Genomic DNA, 19,455 nt, shown 5'->3' with positions numbered 1-19,455 from the left:
TACTGAATATGAGCAGATAATATTGCCCAAAACACCTCAGAATTCATCATGCTGCTTTTGTCAGCAGTCACATTATCAACAAATACAAGGGAACTAGTTCCATTGGCAGCCATACATGCCCACACCATGACACTACCAGCACCATGCTTCACCATTGAGGTGGTATGTTTTGTAACATGAGCAGTTTCTTTTCTTCTCCATACTCTTCTCTACCCATCACTCTGGTGCAAGTTGATCTTTGTCTCATTTGTCCATAGAATGTTGTTCCAGAACTGTAAAGACTTTTTAGATGTTTGGCAAATTCGAATCCGGTCCTCCTGTTTTTAAGGCTCACCAATGGTTTACATCTTGTGGTAAACTCTCTATATTCACTTTTGTGAGGACTTCTCTTGATTGTTGACTTTGACACATATATCCTGGAGAGTGTTCTTGATCTTGAAGGGGTTTTTCTTCTCCAGGGAAGTAATTTTTCAGTCATCCTCCACAGTTGTTTTCTGTGTTCTTCCAAATCTTTTGGTGTTACTGAGTTCTCCGATGTGTTCTTTCTTTTTAATAATGTTCCAAGCAATTGATTTGGCCACACCTAATGTTTTTGCTATCTCTCTGATTGGTTTCTTTTTTTGATTTTTCAGCTTAATGATGGCTTGGATCACTGATAGTGACAGCTCTTTGGATCTCATATTGAAAGTTAACAGCAACAGATTCCAAATGCAAATGTCACACCTGGAATCAACTCCAGAACTTTTACCTGCTTAATTGATGATGAAATAACAAGGGAATAGCCCACAACTTTCCATGAAATAGCTTTTGAGTTGATTTTCCCATTACTTTTGATCCCTTTAAAGAATGGGAGACACATATATAGAAACAGTTGCAATGTCTACACCATTCACCTGATTTGGATGTAAATAATCTTATTAAAAAAATGTCCCAATATTTGGTGACCTGTGTATATATGTATGTGAGCGAGAGAACAACCCGGTGTTATAAAATAAAAACCTTTGATATGGATAATTAGTGGTGTTATATATTCATCTCTAGCTGCCTTCTTAAATATAAATTAGCACAGTATTCTTTAGTAAATTAGTATTTATGCCCCCATGAGAGATGGGTTTGTGATATGCATCCACAAGCATAATAAACATCTGCTGCTAAGAAGTAACTGTAAATATAGGAAATGTATATTTGAATTGCAGATTTTAATAGCGCCTGAATATTTTTAATTGCTGAGGATTATTTGTTTCTCTATAATCTGTAAAGTGTGTATGTAGCTTTAGGGGAAGGGATTGGACTGCACACCCTAATTGTAAACATAAGAGGTGCTACTATGCGGAGACTAGTAGAGCTATGCAGGAAATATAGAGATAAAAAATAAATAAAAGCAGATGTACACTCCTAGCTTGAAGAATACTGAAAGAGTTATGATAAACCGCATGCTTATCCACCACTTCAAGGTGATCCTTATCGGATGTATACCCAATATTAGCACATTATGTGTCCATTCTAATATGTTCAGGAACCTTTGCTAGTTAAAAAAAAAATCCTTTTATGCTTAACATTAAGATATGCGGTCCAAGCGCCCCTCTTCCTCTGCATTTGTGTGTAGAATATGCATTTGAAGGCTAAAACTTAAGGTACATGCACATGGATAGATTTGGTAAATGATCCAATATCATTAACAATTTCCTCAGAACTCCTGGACAAATAGTGTCAAATTTGGTGTCAAATAGTGAACGATTGTACAACTGATTACACCTAAACGATCAATCTTTAATGATGATCATTTATTACAAACATACACAAGATTGATTTCCAAATAGTTCATCATTCATACACCTGAAACGATTTGAACACATTGCAAAAGATTGGTCTGTGATCTTTCTGTATGTATGAAAGATCATAGACCTCTATTAACGAGCGGTGGGTACACGCATCGATATCGTTCATACACACAATTTGCCAAATCTATCCGTTTGTATGCACCTTAAGATTCATGGTATTAGCATACTTGCCGACTTTTACATTTACAGCCGTATTTCATGGTCAATGGGGCTGGAACAAGGTGGCTGACTCAAAACCCCGCCCCCAATCCAATCAAACACTGCGATTCGCGGGTCTGCGAGTTGGGGGCAGGGCTAAAATGACGTGTAATGACGTGATTTGCATCATTTTAGCCCCGCCCCCTCTCCGCGGACCCAAGATTTGCGGTAAACGCCGGTGGCAATATGATCAGCGGGGAAGGGGGGTGCAGAGGGCTCTGGCTGGCAAGTGGGAGACTTGCCCTCCTTTCTGTGGGGCCGGGAGGCGGACCCGATTTTCGGGAGCCTCCCAGCCATTCCGGGAGGGTAGGCAAGCCTGGGTATTAGCATCTCATCCATCTCACCCATCGGCACAGGTTCCTCCATTGGTGTCTGCTTATTACAGAAGACATTATTATAGTAAATGGAATGGGTTCCCTTTTAGAAAACTGAGCCACCAAAGCAGACGTACAGAAATTTGTAGCATGAATGAGAAAAGGCAAAAGTGTTTTTAACATGTTTAAAATGATAGCTGCAGTAAGATATTTACAAGCCATTAAATACAAACACTCCAAGGAGGAAATCCCAATAAAACTGATTTGGATATTATTTCAAATGAACATTGAACTAACAATGTTTAAATAAGGGGAACACAAACCTACTGCAATCACTATATGACGCTCAGCAATTCCGTTTGGATGAACGATTCTGCAATTGGGTAAACAAACAGAGTGTGAATGTGAAACATCTAGTTAAACAAAATGTTTATATTTAGTCATGTGTTTGTGCCTTGGTAATGTAAATCCAACAGGAGGACACACTGTTCTCAGATAATGGGCAAGCATGACTATAACACATACCTAATGTTTTGGAATGTCTAAAAAATCTGCTGTCTTCTAATTTGTCATTGTAATGTATATTGGGGCTTAATGTGACTACACAGCAGCAATGCTAATGTTACCGTTTTCAGTACTGTAATGAATGCACCCATGTAGCATTTTACTTTGTTTACAGTATTCTCATTCTGTGCGACTGCACGTTGGTAAAAAAGAAACTCGAGATAAAGAATACAAATTAATACCTCAGAAAGCTCTGTGATTTATGAACACAGCAAGAATAACTAGCTTAGATAGGAAAAGGTAAATCCGATGCAGACTGCAGTCATCTGCCACACTTCAAAGCATTTTGCACTTTCTGAATACATTTTATAGTAAGAGAAAAGGTACAGTATCTGTAAGAACTACTACACTGGGGGAATTTGTTGGAAACCGTTAGTCTGTGTCTTGTATTATATGTGAGACAAAGGTGTGAGATTTGTCTCTCGTGTTGTAAAAACTACACAATAAGGATCTATTGTGTAACAATGTTTTATATATATATATATATATATATATATATGTCGCTATATTTTGCAGGGGGAGGGGGGGGCAGTATACGGTCACTAGGTCACCAAGCATTAGGTTGACATGACTGAATGTCGACATGGGTTAGGTCAAGAGGTCATTAGTGCGACATGGGGAAGGTCGATAGTCAAAAGGTCAACATTGGGTTTTTCACTTTCTTTTTGAGCCGACATTTGCAGACAGGCAGTATTTCATGCCCTGACATCCACTAGGGTGTGTGGGAGCATAAAATAGTGTGCCGAGCAACACAATGCACTTTTTATTGTACATGTCAACTGTGTCAACATTCGGGACAAAAAGTGAAAAACCCCATTTCGACCTTTTGACTGCCGACCTTTCCCATGTCAACCTAAGCATGTGTTGACCTAATGACCTGTTGACCTTCAGTCATGTCGACCTTCCTTCATGCATGTCGACCTACAGTGGTCAACTTAATGCTTGGAGACCTAATGTATATCTATCCAATGATCCCATTCCGGGGGGGGAAACAGAGTGAGACATTTATTTGCCCCTAAGGGACTAAAAATCTTCATGGCAAGGATTCAGTAAGGTGCTGGAAACGTTGCATAGAGAATCTGGTTCAGGTTAATGTCTGCTTGTATCCGTCTGGTCATTGTCCCCTGACCTCTAACAAGGCTAAAGATGCCTTCATACATTAAGATAGTTTTTTGAGCAATATGGCCATTATCAACTGATTGTAATGATCAATCCTTTTAAAACGTACTGTGTGTGTGTGTGGGCATGATAACAATCCAATGCAGTTGCCCATGGGTTGTTCATCGAGCCTGCTGATCCCTTCAGAAGCCAGAACGATGAACAACCCACCATGCTGGGTTTGGCCACATTTTTCCATGTATAGTCAGATGTGGCCATAGTAGTATTAGCAGCATTACCCCCCCCCCCCCCCCCTTCCCCATCGCACCTCTGCCACATCCCCATCACTGGTAGATGCCGATGGTAAGCAGGAGATTTTATAACTCTTTCAAATGAATGAGAGCTCTCTCCTGCCCACCACCAGCCTCTCTCTCCATCTGCCAATTTACGGGGATTTAGATTGGATCCGATATCTACCCATATGTGGGCCTGTTAACTCACACACAGATGTTCGGTGGGAGGCAGGAGGCGCTGACCTGTTTTCTAGGCTGTGAATACACGCAGCCTGGCAAAAAGGTCTAAATCACGCCCAATGTTTCCATGCACAGAGTTGCTGCCACATAATTGGCTGAATAGATGTTCATGAATATACTCAAAATCTGCTGTTTTATGCATAGTGACCACTACACTGAGTGTGTGTGTGTGTGTGTGTGTGTGTGTGTGTGTGTGTGTGTACCTGGGGTGAAATGTAATAGGATGAGAGATTCAGAAAGTGAGAGATTTGGTAAGAAATCTCCAGGTGTTTTTTAAAGCGGCAATCATTTACTCTGCACAGCCACTTTGATTTTGAAGTGTAAATGATTACACTTCAAAATCAAACTGGCTGTGCAGAGTAAATGATTGCCGCTTTAAAAAACACCTGGAGATTTCTTACCAAATCTCTCACTTTCTGAATCTCTCATTCTATTACATTTCACCCTGGTGTTCAGAAACTGTCACTCACTGATGGTATTAAAACCCACTTGGTGGGTGTATTATTAATGAGACTATCCATAGAGCCTCAAATTTGTGGAGGCAAATAGAAAGCCTTTCAGTTTCTTCTAATAATATAATTATGCATTCAAAATTCGAAGTGTTGCTAGTTTATTTTTACCAATTATCAAATTGCAAAATGAATTAACAGAAGAGAAATCGAAATCAATATGTGGTGTGACCACTCTTTACATAAATGTATTATGTATGTGTATATGTGAGCAGGGGTTAGTCATGGTTATAATAACTTTGATTTTATGGTGATTGGTAACAAATATAGTGGTGGCCAAGCAAGATGAAGTACCAGTCACAGACGACGACTGAAGCTGTCAGTCAGCAGTGGGAGTTGAAGGAAGAACAAGCAGTAGACAACATGAGTTTTTCTGGTTTTCTTTGAGCCTGCTGCTCTTACAGAGGACAGAATGTATTATTCATGAATTAATGTCTTGCATTTGCTTTATGCAAAATACATTTGCTGCCCACACATGCACTTTGATAATGCTCCTATATATATAGCATTTCACATGTTGAGAATCTTGTTTATATTTTAGTATATTTTGCATTAGTCCAGAATGAATAATCAAACCATAAGAAAATAGTATTGGCCATTTGCAAGAGGAAAGCCAAATACAAATAGGTAGTCCTATCAAATGTATGGGGAGGTAAAGCTGCTGGTATCTTACCATTTACTACAGCGCAGCAAAAGTTTTACAGCTCCTATTCATCACTCTTATTAGTTTTATTAGTTCATGTAAATGGCAGTTAGGAGCTTATTGGCTGGAGCATTATTACCTTGCAACATTCTTTATGGGGATGGATGCTGATGACCGTGGAACGTTATGTAACAAACCTTGACAAACGTTGCTGCTAATTATGAATACTGTACCCGATCGCTGCTCTGATTTAAACCATTGATGAACTTTCAAAGTTTGGTGAGTGCCTACTTCAATAATAAAAAAAATAATAATAATAATAATAATAATTTAAAATATATATATATATATATATATATATATATATATATATATATGGGAAGCGGTCATCTATTAGAATGAACTTAGGTCTACAGTCATTAGGTCGACCCCACTAGGTCGACTGGCAGGAAGGTCGACCTGACTTAAGGTCGACATGGGCCAAGGTCGACATGACTTAAGGTCGAATTTGCATAAAGGTCGACATGAGGAAGGTCGACTGGTCATAAGGTTGACATGGGTTTTTCACAGTTTTTTTAGCCGACATGTGCCGACAGGCGGTATTTCATGCCCTACCATCCACTAGGGCGTGGTGGGAGAATAAAATAGTGTGCCGAGCGCAGCGAGGCACCGTGCCCGAAGCATTGCGAGCGAAGCGAGCAATGCGAGGGTCCAATTCTCATTGCCAACTGTGTCCATGTCGACTGTGTCGACATTCGGATCAAAAAAACAGTGAAAAACCTGGTACTTGTTTCCTATCTGGGCGCCCATCGCGGGGATCGCGGGCATCGCGGCCAGTACATTAACGGTCGCGACGCGATGCCCGCGATCCCCGCGATTTCCCATAGGGTTCAATGTTAAATTGAGTGCTGGCCGCGATTTTACATTCAATGCTTCAATGGCCGCGATTTGGCCATAGGAATCAATGTTAAATGGGCCTTTTCATACCCCCACTATCCATGTCAGCATGGAGTTGAGTATAGAATAGTGTGGCGAGCGCAGCGAGCCACCGAGCCCGAAGCGTGGCGAGCGCAGCGAGCCCCGTGAGGGGACGCGGATACCTGTGAAGCCCGCGTAGGGCTGCGTTTACCTGTGAAGGTATCCGCGTCCCCTCGCGGGGCTCGCTGCGCTCGCCACGCTTCGGGCTCGGTGGCTCGCTGCGCTCGCCACACTATTTTATTCTCAACTCCATGGTGACATGGATAGTGGGGGTATGAAAAGGCCCATTTAACATTGATTCCTATGGCCAAATCGCGGCCATTGAAGCATTGAATGTAAAATCGCGGGCAGCACTAAATTTAACATTGAACCCTATGGGAAATCGCGGGGATCGCGGGCATCGCGTCGCGGCCGTTAATGTACTGGCCGCGATGCCCGCGATCCCCGCGATTTCTTTACCCACGACGCCCGCGATGGAGATCGTGGGCGCCCAGTTAGGAAACAAGTACCAAAAACCCATGTCGACCTTATGACCAGTCGACCTTCCTCATGTCGACCTTTATGCAAATTCGACCTTAAGTCATGTCGACCTTGGCCCATGTTGACCTTAAGTCAGGTCGACCTTCCTGCCAGTCGACCTAGTGGGGTCGACCTAATGACTGTAGACCTAAGTTCATTCTGACAGATGTCCCGATTCCATATATATGTATGTATGTGTACTAAGCAGTGGGGTGCCGGCTTTATCTTCTGAATATATATATTTATAGATAGATAGATAGATAGATAGATAAGTACCAACACACTCGCCATTCCTATGAATGGGGTGCAAACAGCACCCACACTTCCTAGTTTGGGGTGCAGTGACCTGTGACCACACACTCTAGTAAATACAAATACTGGGGGCTCAGCACTAAAACACACTAAAACAAATTAACTCACCTTAACATTCAAATACTCAATTACATAAATGTATTTATGTAATTGAGTATTTGAATGTTAAGGTGAGCTAGTTTGTTTTGGTTGAGTATCCCTTATCCAAAATGCTTGGGACCAGAAGAATTTTGGATAACTGATTATTCCGTATTTCAGAATATTTTATAAATTACAATAATGTTTCTTGAGGCATCTTGCATTTTTGTTGTACAAACACATCAAACACCACATGAAATACACACAAATATATTTTATTTGTGCATAAAACAAGGTTTCAAAACATGAAACAAAGTTTGTGTACTGAATTTAAATGCCACAAAGTTTGTGTACTGAATTTAAATGCCAAGCAATCATTTTCTTGCACATATTTAGTGCCAGTTACATATCATGTCCTCAGTAGTGCTGGTACAGATGTCCCCAGTAGTGCCAGTTACATATCATGTCCCCAGTAGTGCTTTTAGCAAAAAAAAAATGCACTTTCTGGTATGTATGGTTTTCGGAATAATTTGGATAACGGATATTTGGAAAAGGGATATTCATCCTGTAGTAACTATTGTATTGAGCACTATTTTATCATTTGTTTGGAGAAAACACGCATACCTTTAAGTATACCAGTCATTTTTATTTCTTTTGCTACTTTGTAATAACATTTGCCTAATCACTGTCAGGCTGAAGGATTTAATTTCCTGTGACCTGCTTTGCAATTTTCTAAAAGATTTCCAGTGTTATTATTAATTAGTAAAGGCACATGTAACACATCTGAATCACCATTTAATTCCTGCCTGACCTGTGAGTGTGGTTAGAGGAGCTCATTGAGAACACTAGACTGAACGGAGAACTGTGAATATCTAATAAATTCCTTTAGCTTGGGATGAGCTTTGAATCGTCAATGAGACCCTTGGCAGACGTGCTAGTAGATTTTAATAAAAATAGCTGCTTTAAGCAGAGTGAGTTCAGGGTGCCAAATTTACAGCTGCCTTGCACGATTACTCTTAAAACTCCTTCAGGTCTAATTAGAACCAGTGGGCAAATGAAGTGTATCGATTGCAATTCTGTTGAAATAACCCCCTTCCTTTTTTGTTTTATTTGTTTCTTCGAGAAATAAATGTGATTCGTTTCACCGTGCCTTTCTCAAAGTAGTGTCTTTTTCTTTTCAGTCACAACACAAAGACGACGTCATGGCTGGATCCACGGCTAGCAAAGAAAGCTAAACCCCCAGAAGAGTGCAAGGAGAATGGTAAGTTGTCAGAGTTATTCTGGAAGGGGTCCCGTTAACCACGTCAGTGCCAGGTTTGAATGAAAGAAAATTGTTTAAACATGTTAATTAGCTACACAGACAGCATTTTGGATGAAAAACCACTTGTTGTATGGAGGAAACAGTCATGCTCTCATACATGCTGTGTATGCGCCTCCCTTGGCTTGTATTTACACTGAAGGTTTACAGCAAACATAGTTTTATGTTGTCTTGGGCATTAGCCTGCTAGCCCTCCCACACCCGCCTCTGCCCGGGACTTTATCTACAATAACTGTGGCTATTCAGTTCCCTCAAGGAAGATGCAATGCAACGGGAACCAACAGGACCATTTCAAAGGATTATGATTATAATATCATGCACCCTTAAAGGTAAATGCTCTATTTTTGTTGCTGTTCTTGTGGGAAAACAGTCTGCGATGGAAACATTACTGAAATCTGGTATTGTTGGTACTGAAAAGAAGTGCAAGTTGTATTTTTAAGGGCAGTGTTGGTCTGTGCTGAAGACATATCGTATGCTTTGCTAGTTCTTGTTCCTAGTGGATGGTTAATGCAGAAGGATGTCCTCTTGTGTCTTGTAAAGGAATGTGTCTACACATAGCCATCTCCAGACAACACCTGCGAGCTATACACCTGTGTGCTGTAATCACAGAGCTGTGACTGCAGTAATAACACAAATTACATGCGTCCCGAGTTAAATATTGCCAATCTAATAGGTATTTTCACAGTCGGTTACAGCTCTGCTTATTTTAAAATTCCATGTTCTCATTAGAGAAACATGCACAGTACTGTAAAAATACAGTACTACTTGTATGCGGACGGTACCGTCTAAGCTTTCTATTAATTATACTAGATCACAAGTCCGAAGAATAACTTTATGTTCCTGTGCTATGCATACAGGATGTTTTTTTCCTCACCAAGCATAGTATTTAAGTATTTTGATACTTATGTATTATCTGGGCTGCCGATTTTTTTATTGTATGCCTTAACTTAAGGCATACAATCAGTGCGACCATATCGCATGCGATGCGATGGACCCGATTTTTCCATAGGATTCAATGTTAAAATGGACTGAGTCCATTTTAACATGGAATTCAATGGGAAAAGGGGTCCTTTTCATACCCCTACTATCCAAGTGGGCATGGAGTTGGATATAAACCTGTGGCGAGCGTAGCGAGCCACCGAGCCCGAAGCATGGCGAGCGAAGCGAGCCCCGTGAGGGGACGGCATTCTGTGTCCCCGCGCGGGGCTCGCTACGCTCGCCACGCTTCGGGCTCGGTGGCTCGCTATGCTCGCCACAGGTTTATATCCAACTCCATGCCCACTTGGATAGTAGGGGTATAAAAAAGGACCCCTTTTCCCATTGAATTCCATGTTAAAATGGACTCAGTCCATTTTAACATTGAATCCTATGGAAAAATCGGGTCCATCGCATCGCATGCGATATGGTCGGATGCGATGCGATGGACCCGATTTCAAAATCGGCGGCCCAGTTAGTACATAAGTACCAGTATTTTTTATCTAATATAATGAGTTTTATGCACAGTACATCTGTAGTGACTAAAACGATTTATAGATTGCATATATACAGTACAATAATCTTAATAGCAACTTGAGTTTTGAGCTAATGACACAAATACAAAGACAGAATACAAGTGTGTTGTAATCCAGTACAGTGATGTTGTACAGTAGATCATTTTAATTATTTCTGGATGTTCTAATATTTAAAACTAAACCTATAGAGAAGAGTTGTTTGCTAATGCCAATTACACACCTCATCTTAATGCAGCCCATTTGTAAGTGAGGTGTGACGTGAATGCAGCATACAAATAGAACTGTGCCTTAGTCATTAATTGAAGAAGAAATGGACCCATTCATAACTTTAATGCAGGTATTTATTCAGGAATAATGACTGTGCCCGTTCCAAGGCATTTACATTGATATTCCATTTGCACTTCACTGCATCTGCCGGAGCAATAATTGCATTTAATTGCCAGCCAAATTGATTTATACCTGTAACCACTTTGAACAGTTTCACAAAAATTACTTTTTTAATTTACTGCTTAGAAATAGGGTTGCAATATAGCAGCAGGCTTAACATCTCCTTCTGCTTTTAAATGTATGTATTTATTTATTACCACAACACATTCACCACTCTTCTCTAAAAGTGCTTCTATAAAACTGTATTTAAATAGAAATTGTAACACATGCAGAGGATGAAAGCTACACAGAGCCTTAAATAGCTTGCCAACAAATGAGGTATTGCAAGACATGTTGTCCTGCTAGGAGGAAATCTAGTATACTAGGAATTGAGGGCATAATAGCCAATCACTGGTTCCAAAACAAAAATTGATAAGTGGATTTACTCAACATGGTAATTATTTCATTTATTGCCTTTACTTTTATTTTAAAACAGTTGAGATTCGATGTTAAAGTACTTGACTATTTTCATTATTGTGATGCTATACAACAAAGTTCCACATTCTTCTAGGTCATGTTTTGCGGATTTCTGTCTGGGGGAGGCATAATTACTGACCAAAAATGTAGCTAGAATACAGTAGTGCCGGAACTTCAGCTGCTATGAGGCTTAGATCTGAGAGGTGCTCACCTGTCCTGTCAAAGTTACATCTGTTAGGCTGGGGCCACACATATGCGGTGGCACTGCAAACGCTGGGTCAGACTGAAGCATGTTGCAGTTGGACAGGATGGAGGGAGGACTGGATATTAAGGTGAAGACATACATTTCAATGTATGTGTTCACACAGTGCTGCCCTGTGTTCCCCTTTAAATCCAGTAGGCAGTGGACGACCCCTGTTCTGCAGGATCCGGCCAAAACACTGGGTGTGATTCACGAAGCTGAACGCTGAACAGAACCCACTTGGCTGCTGTGGGCCACACACTAGCCTTATATACATTTTTCATTTATAGTAACATTGGGGCCCTTACATACTTTTGCCTTAAGGCCTACAATATGCAGCATCTACTTCTGCCCATAGACATGGTCATTGTAATGTGGTATAAATTAATTGGAGGGCATTATGTTACATAATATGAGCTGAGACACTGTGTTGTGGCCCAATATGAAGTGAAGGCACTATAGTGTGGCATAATTTGAATTGTAATGTGATGTGACATAATATGGACTGGGGACAGTTATAACTATTATATATATATATATATATATATATATATATATATATATATATATATATATATATATATATACTATTTTTTTTTTAATATCCATTTTTTTAAGTTAGCAATACTGTATGTGTTCTAGCCCCGGAAAGCCCGACCTCAATTATCAATTTGAAGTTGATGTCAAAATCAAATTGATTAAAATATACCACTGTTTGTCATAATGTGATTTGGGAATACTGTGTTACATAATGTCTACTGGCAGCCCCACAATGAGGCATATTGTATATTCTCCCCATGCTTGAGTGGATTTCCTCTGATTTTCTCCCACAATCCAAAAATATACTGGTAGGTTAATTGGCACCCAGCAAAATTAACCCTAGAGTGAATGTGTGTGCATATGGTAGGGAATATAGATTGTAAGCTCCACTGGGGCAGGGACTGATGTGAATGTTCAAATATTCTCTGGAAAGTGCTGGGGTATATGTATGCGCTATATAATAACTGTTAATAAATAAATTATGTGAACTAGGGCACTAGGGCACTACTATGGCACTACAGTGGTTCCTAAATTCTGTCCTCAAGGCACCCTAATAGTTCAGGTTTAAAAATATCTATGGCTATGGGTAAATCAATTTGACTGAGGTACTAACTATGTGACCTGTGGTCAAGCATGGTTATACTTAAAACATGGACCATTAGGGTGCCTTGAAGATCGCATTTGGGAAGCCCTGAACTAGGGTACAACTATGGGGCATAACATAAACCGAGCCATTACTGTTGTTCAGAAAATGAACTAGTTCATTGTATGTTCCATAATAGTGCCCATCTTTTGCAGAGTGGTGTAGAAGTATTTGGATAGGGGCCACTTCAACTGTTGCTAAAGGGCCCACACAATTGTAGGTACGGTTATGGATCATTAGGTCTACAAGAAGTTGGACGCCAAGCATTGGGTTGACACCATTAGGTTGACATGCAGAAAGGTCGACATGGGTCTAGGTCAACAGGTCATTAGGTCGACACAAGTATTAGGTCGACATGGGCAAGGTAGACAGTTAAAATGTCAACATGGTTTTTTTCACAGTTTTTTTTTACCTGTCAACACAGTCTACATGGACACTGAAACATTGCAATGCCTCCCTTCACTTGGCTCGCTGTGCTCCCCATGCTCTGGGCACGGTGCCTCGCTACGCTCGGCACACTGTTTTATTCTCCCACCACACCCTAGTGGATGGTAGGGCATGAAATACTGCCAGTTGGAATATGTTGGCTCAAAAAAACAGTTAAAAACGCTATGTCGACCTTTTGACTGTCGACCTTGCCCATGTTGACCTAATGCTTGTATCGACCTAATGACCTGTCGACTTTTCTGCATGTCAACCTAATGGTGTCGACCCAATGATTGTTGACATAATTACTGCATCCCCTAGGTACACCCATGTTACAATAGTTAAATAGAATAACTCACCTGTGCATCCCTAAAATATGGCATGTTGTTGGTCTTTAAATGTTATGGTTAAAAAACCTGCTATGCAAAATTAACCCATTAAAATACCATGGTACCCTGCAAGCCATATACAAGTGCCACCAAGCAATGACCGTACTGCCTCCTCATCCTTGTGTCTGGGTGGTGGAACTGCTTGTACACCCATAGTCATGGTCCTGTAGAATCAATTTATACTACAATTGCTTGAAAGAATTTTGTAATGCTGCTTGCACATTGCAAAATTTAACCCATGATGTTCACTTTTTTGTTTAAATAAAATTGCACCAGTTTCCATATTCTTTGTTGAAATATTATGCAATATCTGTGGGTTAGTGATACATGACATCGCAGCACAAATCTTGCTCCTAAGTTAATTCACCCGAAGTCCGAGTTGCCAACAAATTGTTACATATGGTCACACATGTAACAATCCCGATGGATATCTGATCTGGGTTAATCACATGTAGATGAGAATTAGAGGATATTTCAGATCGGACAATAGGCCTGATTCAGAGATGATTGCAGATGGAAAATTGTTCTCAAATGGGAAAAACCAAATACACTGCAGGGGAGCATATGTACCAAGCAGAGATATCTAGATTTTGGTGGGATGTGTTCAAACTAAAATCTATATTGCAGTGTAAAAATAAAGCATTCAGTATTTACCCTGCAAAGAAACAAAATAACACCCAAATCTTACGCACCTGTTACATCAGCCCCACCTGCAGTGTACATGGTTTTGCCCATATGACAAAGATTTAGCATTTGCAATCAACTCTGAATCAGGCCCAATATGTGGTGTCATATGTTTGTTATATGTATTGTAGCCAACTGTATTTGGCCATTCTGTCTGGTCTATCAAGTTTTGGAGCGAAACACTTGTTGCCTTAATCTGGGTACACACTGAGTGACCTGGAAGATTGGACCGACTTATCGCTCACATTGGCACACATTGGTCAGTGTATATGCCTGGTATGCAATTGCCCGTGGTCGCTAGCAATGTCAGGTTTGATGTGCTACACATAAAACCCGAACTACAGTATATTGCTAGTGTCCTGTAATATGCGTATTGTTCCAGTGTGTATAATATACAATATAAGCATACAGGCATTTGTTCTGCTATCAGAACAAATGGCCATTGCTCCAGTGTGTACACCGCTTAATTGGACATAGACTGTCTGTAATGTACATACAATGATTTTGAAAAAATTATACAATAAACGATTGTGTACTGCCACTGCCACTCCTCTTCGGTGCTGTGATCTAAGGCTGTGTACACACGGGGGCGATTATATCAAATATCTCTGGAAACATGGTCGCTGAGCGACCATATTGCCAGTGATTGGAGTGTGCACCAGTGATAAATCGCCGGGTGAGCGCTCCCGTTTTCAGCCCCTGAATGGTCGCTGGTCCAGCGAATTCCACTGCCTCTTCTCCCGGCAGTGTGACATTTTCATCTGCGACTATCTCATCTCTGGTCGCAGATGAAAACGGGACACTGAGCAATATGATTGCTGAGTAATATATTGCTAGCAATATATTGCCAGCGATCATATTGCCCCATGTGTACGCACCTTAACAAGAAGAAATGATATGTGATGTGAGGTTAAGTGTTAGAGTGTTAAGTCCCTTATCAGTGCGTTGTGAAGACCACTCTAGTCTACGGATGTCATCAGGAGTTCTCAGTCTCCTCAGCTCTTCATGCAGAGTCTGATGAAGTATATATATATATATATATATATATATATATATATATATATATATATATATGTATGTGTATATATATATATATATATATATATATATATATATATATATATATATATATATATATAAAATATACAAAACAAGCAATGTGTAGTACTGTTGCTCCAAGGGTCTATACTGTTACACTTTCTCCTATGGCTCAATTGGGGGCATACCCTAACTTACTCCAAAAGGTGTAACTATATATATATATATATATGTGTAGGTATATTGTGATAGAATAGCACAAAATACTTGATAATGTGTACCCCACTTCTCAATATGTTTGGTGAAGCCTATAAAGCTATATTTTTGTATGTGATCCTCAGGAAAGCACACCCTTGCTCACATATATGGGTTGCTCTGCCATACACATTAAGGTCTTGTGGCTATGTCTTGTGAAATGAAGCCCTAATTTTAGTAAAGAAATGAGGTTTATTAATATTGCATACAAGATCATAAACTAACTCCTAAAATAAAATCAGAGAATAAAGCAGCAGGAGATAGGTCAGTATCCATGTCACTCAATAGAAAATAAATGCCGTAATCCTGGTTGGCGAATGATTCTTAAAAGTAAACCAAAAGGGCTTACCTTGCTCCTCCTGATCGCTTTATGGTGCCAACATATTTTGAGACCTTTAAGTCTCTTCCTTAGAGCTGATTTTGAAATATTGTTTCTTAACAATCTGTGGATTTTAATTATCTTTAATTAGTTCATTTATGCAGAACAGCCATCCCAAGAGATGGTGTGCTTAATAGAGGTTTGCAAAACGTAAGAAATGATTACCTACAGATATGCATCTATTCTCCTTGTGCTACAAGTCACGTTATACATAATGTGTGAGCTCTGTGTGACACGGAAGCTGCTTGTGCGTCCTATGCACTCCATTTTGTGAAGAAGACACATTTTACATTTTAATAAAACAATGATATTAACTAGAATGGCTGTTTAATGCGGTAGAAGGCTAGATGTACATGGACACATCTGTATATGCAGACTGGGGTCCAGACAACCCAAATTCCTCTACAAGAAAAAAATGTCTATGGATGCTAAGGAAGTGCCAGCCCTCTGATTTAACTAATTTGATGGCTCCTTGTTCTTTGTCACTGTATTGAAGAATATTTGTTTTATTGTATCTATCCAAGAAAAAAAAAAACGTAAAAATAATCATTAATAGATTTTATCTTGTGCACTTCTGGATCTCTCACCATACTGCCACTGTCATTTTAAATAGAAGTTAGCTTATACAGTACCTCCAACTGGTGATACTTGGCAATAGTCACTACCACTGGTAGCAGGGCCGGACTGGCCATCTGGCACTTCTGGCAAATGGAAGAATGGCCGACGGCCAGGTGGTCCGAATTTGTCCTGTGCGAGCGGTCTCTGACTGGTCTGCAGAAACATGGCCGCCGGCCTCCTGCACTGAGGACATTTCTAGTGCAGGGGGCCGCTACAGAGACAGTGGGGTTGTGGGCATAGGCGTGTGCACAGGCACCTCCTAATGACTGCGGTTACTGCACATCTGGGAGGAAGTACCGGGTGCCAACTCCCTACTCCCCAGTCCCCACACAATTCTGCTGCCACTCAGAGGGGGGAGAGTCCAGCGATTTGCGGGTAATAAGGGGGCGGGGCTTAATACTGCGAAATGCCCGCCCCCATCAGAGATACCTCCTCGGCTGGATCAGGACACTACAGGTAGTGTGCCCTCCCCCTGCCCCAGGCCTCTCCCTAACACTCTCCCTCTCTCTGTCCCCCTCCCTATGACACTCTGCTCTACCTGACACTGCTCCCCCCCCTCTCTCTGACGCTGACCCCCCTCTCCATGGCACTATGCCCCCCCCCCCCCCCTCCATGGCACTCTGCCCCCTATCCCTGACACTGCTCCCCCTCTCTCCATGGCACTCTGCCCTCCCCCTCACCATGACACACTGCCCCCCCTCTCTCTGACACTGCTCCCCCTCTCTCTGACACTGCTCCCCCTCTCTGCCTTTTCATGTTCAACCAGTCCCAGTGCGCCCAGTCCAGTGCCCCAGTAAGTAAAGGGAAAGTGCAGCGCTACTGTGCTCCAGGCTACAGCCCTGTGTGTGCTGTCCCACAGTCCTCCTGAGCCCTCTGAGCATGTAATCCCCATGATATCGAGCATGAAAGCCCTGGCATCAAGCATGAAACCCCTAGCAATTAACATGTAGGTAAGCAAGACTTATGTGGCATCATATGTAATAGCCCTTACGGGGTGTGGTATAATATGTGATGTAATGGGCATTACGGCATGTGGCATAATGAGCATCACTGTGTCAAATAATGTGTAATGATGGGCATCACGGTGTGAGGTGTAATGCGCATCAGAGTCTGAAGTGTAAAGTGCAAGGAGCATCACGGTCTGAGGTGTAATGGGCATCACAGTGTGAGGCACAACGTGTAATGGGCATCACAGTGTGAAGCGCAACATGTAATGAGCATCATGATGTGAGGCACAACATATAATGGGCATTATGTTGTGTGATGTAATGTGTAATGGGCATTACGGTGTGGTGTAATGAGCATTACGGTGTGTGGTGTAATGGGCATCACGGTGTGATGTGTAATAGGCATTACGATTTGATGCGTAATGTGTATCATGGTGTGAGGCGTAATGTGTAATGGGCATCACAATGTGAGGTGTAATGGGCAGCATGGTCTGAGGCGTAATGTGTAAGGGTCATCATGGTGTGAGAGGTAATAGGCATCACAGTGTGAGGCGCAACATGTAATGGGCATCACAGTGTGAGGCGCAATATGTAATGGGCATTACGGTGTGTGGCGTAATGTGTAATGGGGCATTATGGTGTGTGTGGCATAACATGTAATAGGCATTATGGCATGTGGTATACTATGTAATGGGTGTGTGATGTGTAATAGGCATTATGGTGTACATTTTTAAAGATTATGTCATATTCTGTAATGGGCATTATGGTGTGTTCCATAATGTGTAATGCCTCCTTTTTCTGATACCACGCCTCCTTTCCATAAGACCATGCCCCCTTTTGCTGCACAAGGGTCCCGCCTACTACAGGTGGGCCTGTGTGCTCAAAATGCCAGGGCCGATTTCTGGTCCCAGTCCGGCCCTGACTGGTAGCCTTTAATAAATAAGAAGAAACCCTCCTTGACTAGTGTATCCTCCTCATACCCCTAAATACTGTATTGGTGAGTCCTAGTGGAACTGTTTTTCAAATCCTATCATGTGGCTTATGTATTATTATTATTATTATTATTATTATTATCTAACATTTAATACGATAGCTGAAAATATTATGATTGCTGCTTATGTAAAAGAAAGGATATAATTTCATGTAGAAAAAGTCAGTTACAGTCAGGGCCGGTGCAAGGCACCGGAGCGCCCCAGGCGAGGGGGGGTGGGGCGCCCCGGTGCCTACGGGGGGTTACCTGCGGCACTGTGTGATCTGGCGGCGGGGTCCCTGCAGTGATGCTCGCAATCCGGCAGCCAGGCGGCGGCGCGGGAAGCGCTGATGGGTTTGAAAACTCGCCGCACGCTGATTGGCTGAATCTCAGCCAATCAGCATGCGGAATGTTATCAAACCCAGCAGCGCTTCCCGCGCCGCCTGGCTGCCGGATAGCGCGCATCACTGCAGGGACCCCGCAGCCAGATCACACAGTGCCGCAGGTACCCGGCACGGACACCCCTGCAGCCTCCATGCGAGAGGCAAGGGTCGAAGTGCCGCCCTCCAGTGGCTGGCGCCCTAGGCAAATGCCTAGATTTGCCTAGTGGTGGCGCCGGCCCTGGTTACAGTATTTAAGGCAAGACTTTTTATTTATGCACTGACTGTTTGTTATACCCTGAGGAAAGAAATCTATGTAGTCCTGAAACATATGTATTTTCTCAGTATACTTTGATTGATTGCAATTTTTTTCCCCAAAGTTCCTTTATAAGAATCAGTGAGTAGATTTCAGAATGATCTTACAAAGAAAGGCATATTTTACAGCACAGTCACAGCCATTGTGATGTTAGAGTGGACTTCAGAGCTGCATTTTTTCCAGCAATAAATGTGTGCAAATGATCATGCTTATATTGCTTAGCATACTGTATGTAACAATGAATCCCTTATCCAAGTAATGTGCTATAGCACCTAAATGTCGCAGTATTTTCTTCTGTGAACTTGGATGCTTTCTGCAATAAGCAGTAACCAGAATTTCTTTTGTGCTGGAGAGACAGTGATCGTCCTTA

The 19,455-nt window shown here is 41.5% G+C and overlaps 1 protein-coding gene across 10 annotated transcripts in view; it reads left to right on the top strand.

Annotated features, from left to right (window-relative positions):
• The window catches only part of MAGI2 (membrane associated guanylate kinase, WW and PDZ domain containing 2), an 838,547-nt gene that overhangs the window by 572,174 nt on the left and 246,918 nt on the right, over window positions 1-19,455 (top strand). For all 10 annotated transcript variants that reach the window (XM_083183055.1, XM_083183056.1, XM_083183054.1 and 7 more), the window contains one exon: window positions 8,769-8,848. In XM_083183055.1, coding sequence (XP_083039181.1) covers window positions 8,769-8,848 — 80 coding nt within the window. The remainder of the gene's footprint in view (window positions 1-8,768; window positions 8,849-19,455) is intronic.

Source organism: Crinia signifera, chromosome 4 (assembly GCF_055691185.1).
Source record: "Crinia signifera chromosome 4, ASM5569118v1, whole genome shotgun sequence".
NCBI lineage: Eukaryota > Metazoa > Chordata > Amphibia > Anura > Myobatrachidae > Crinia > Crinia signifera.
This window is presented reverse-complemented; position numbering and strand designations above follow the sequence as displayed.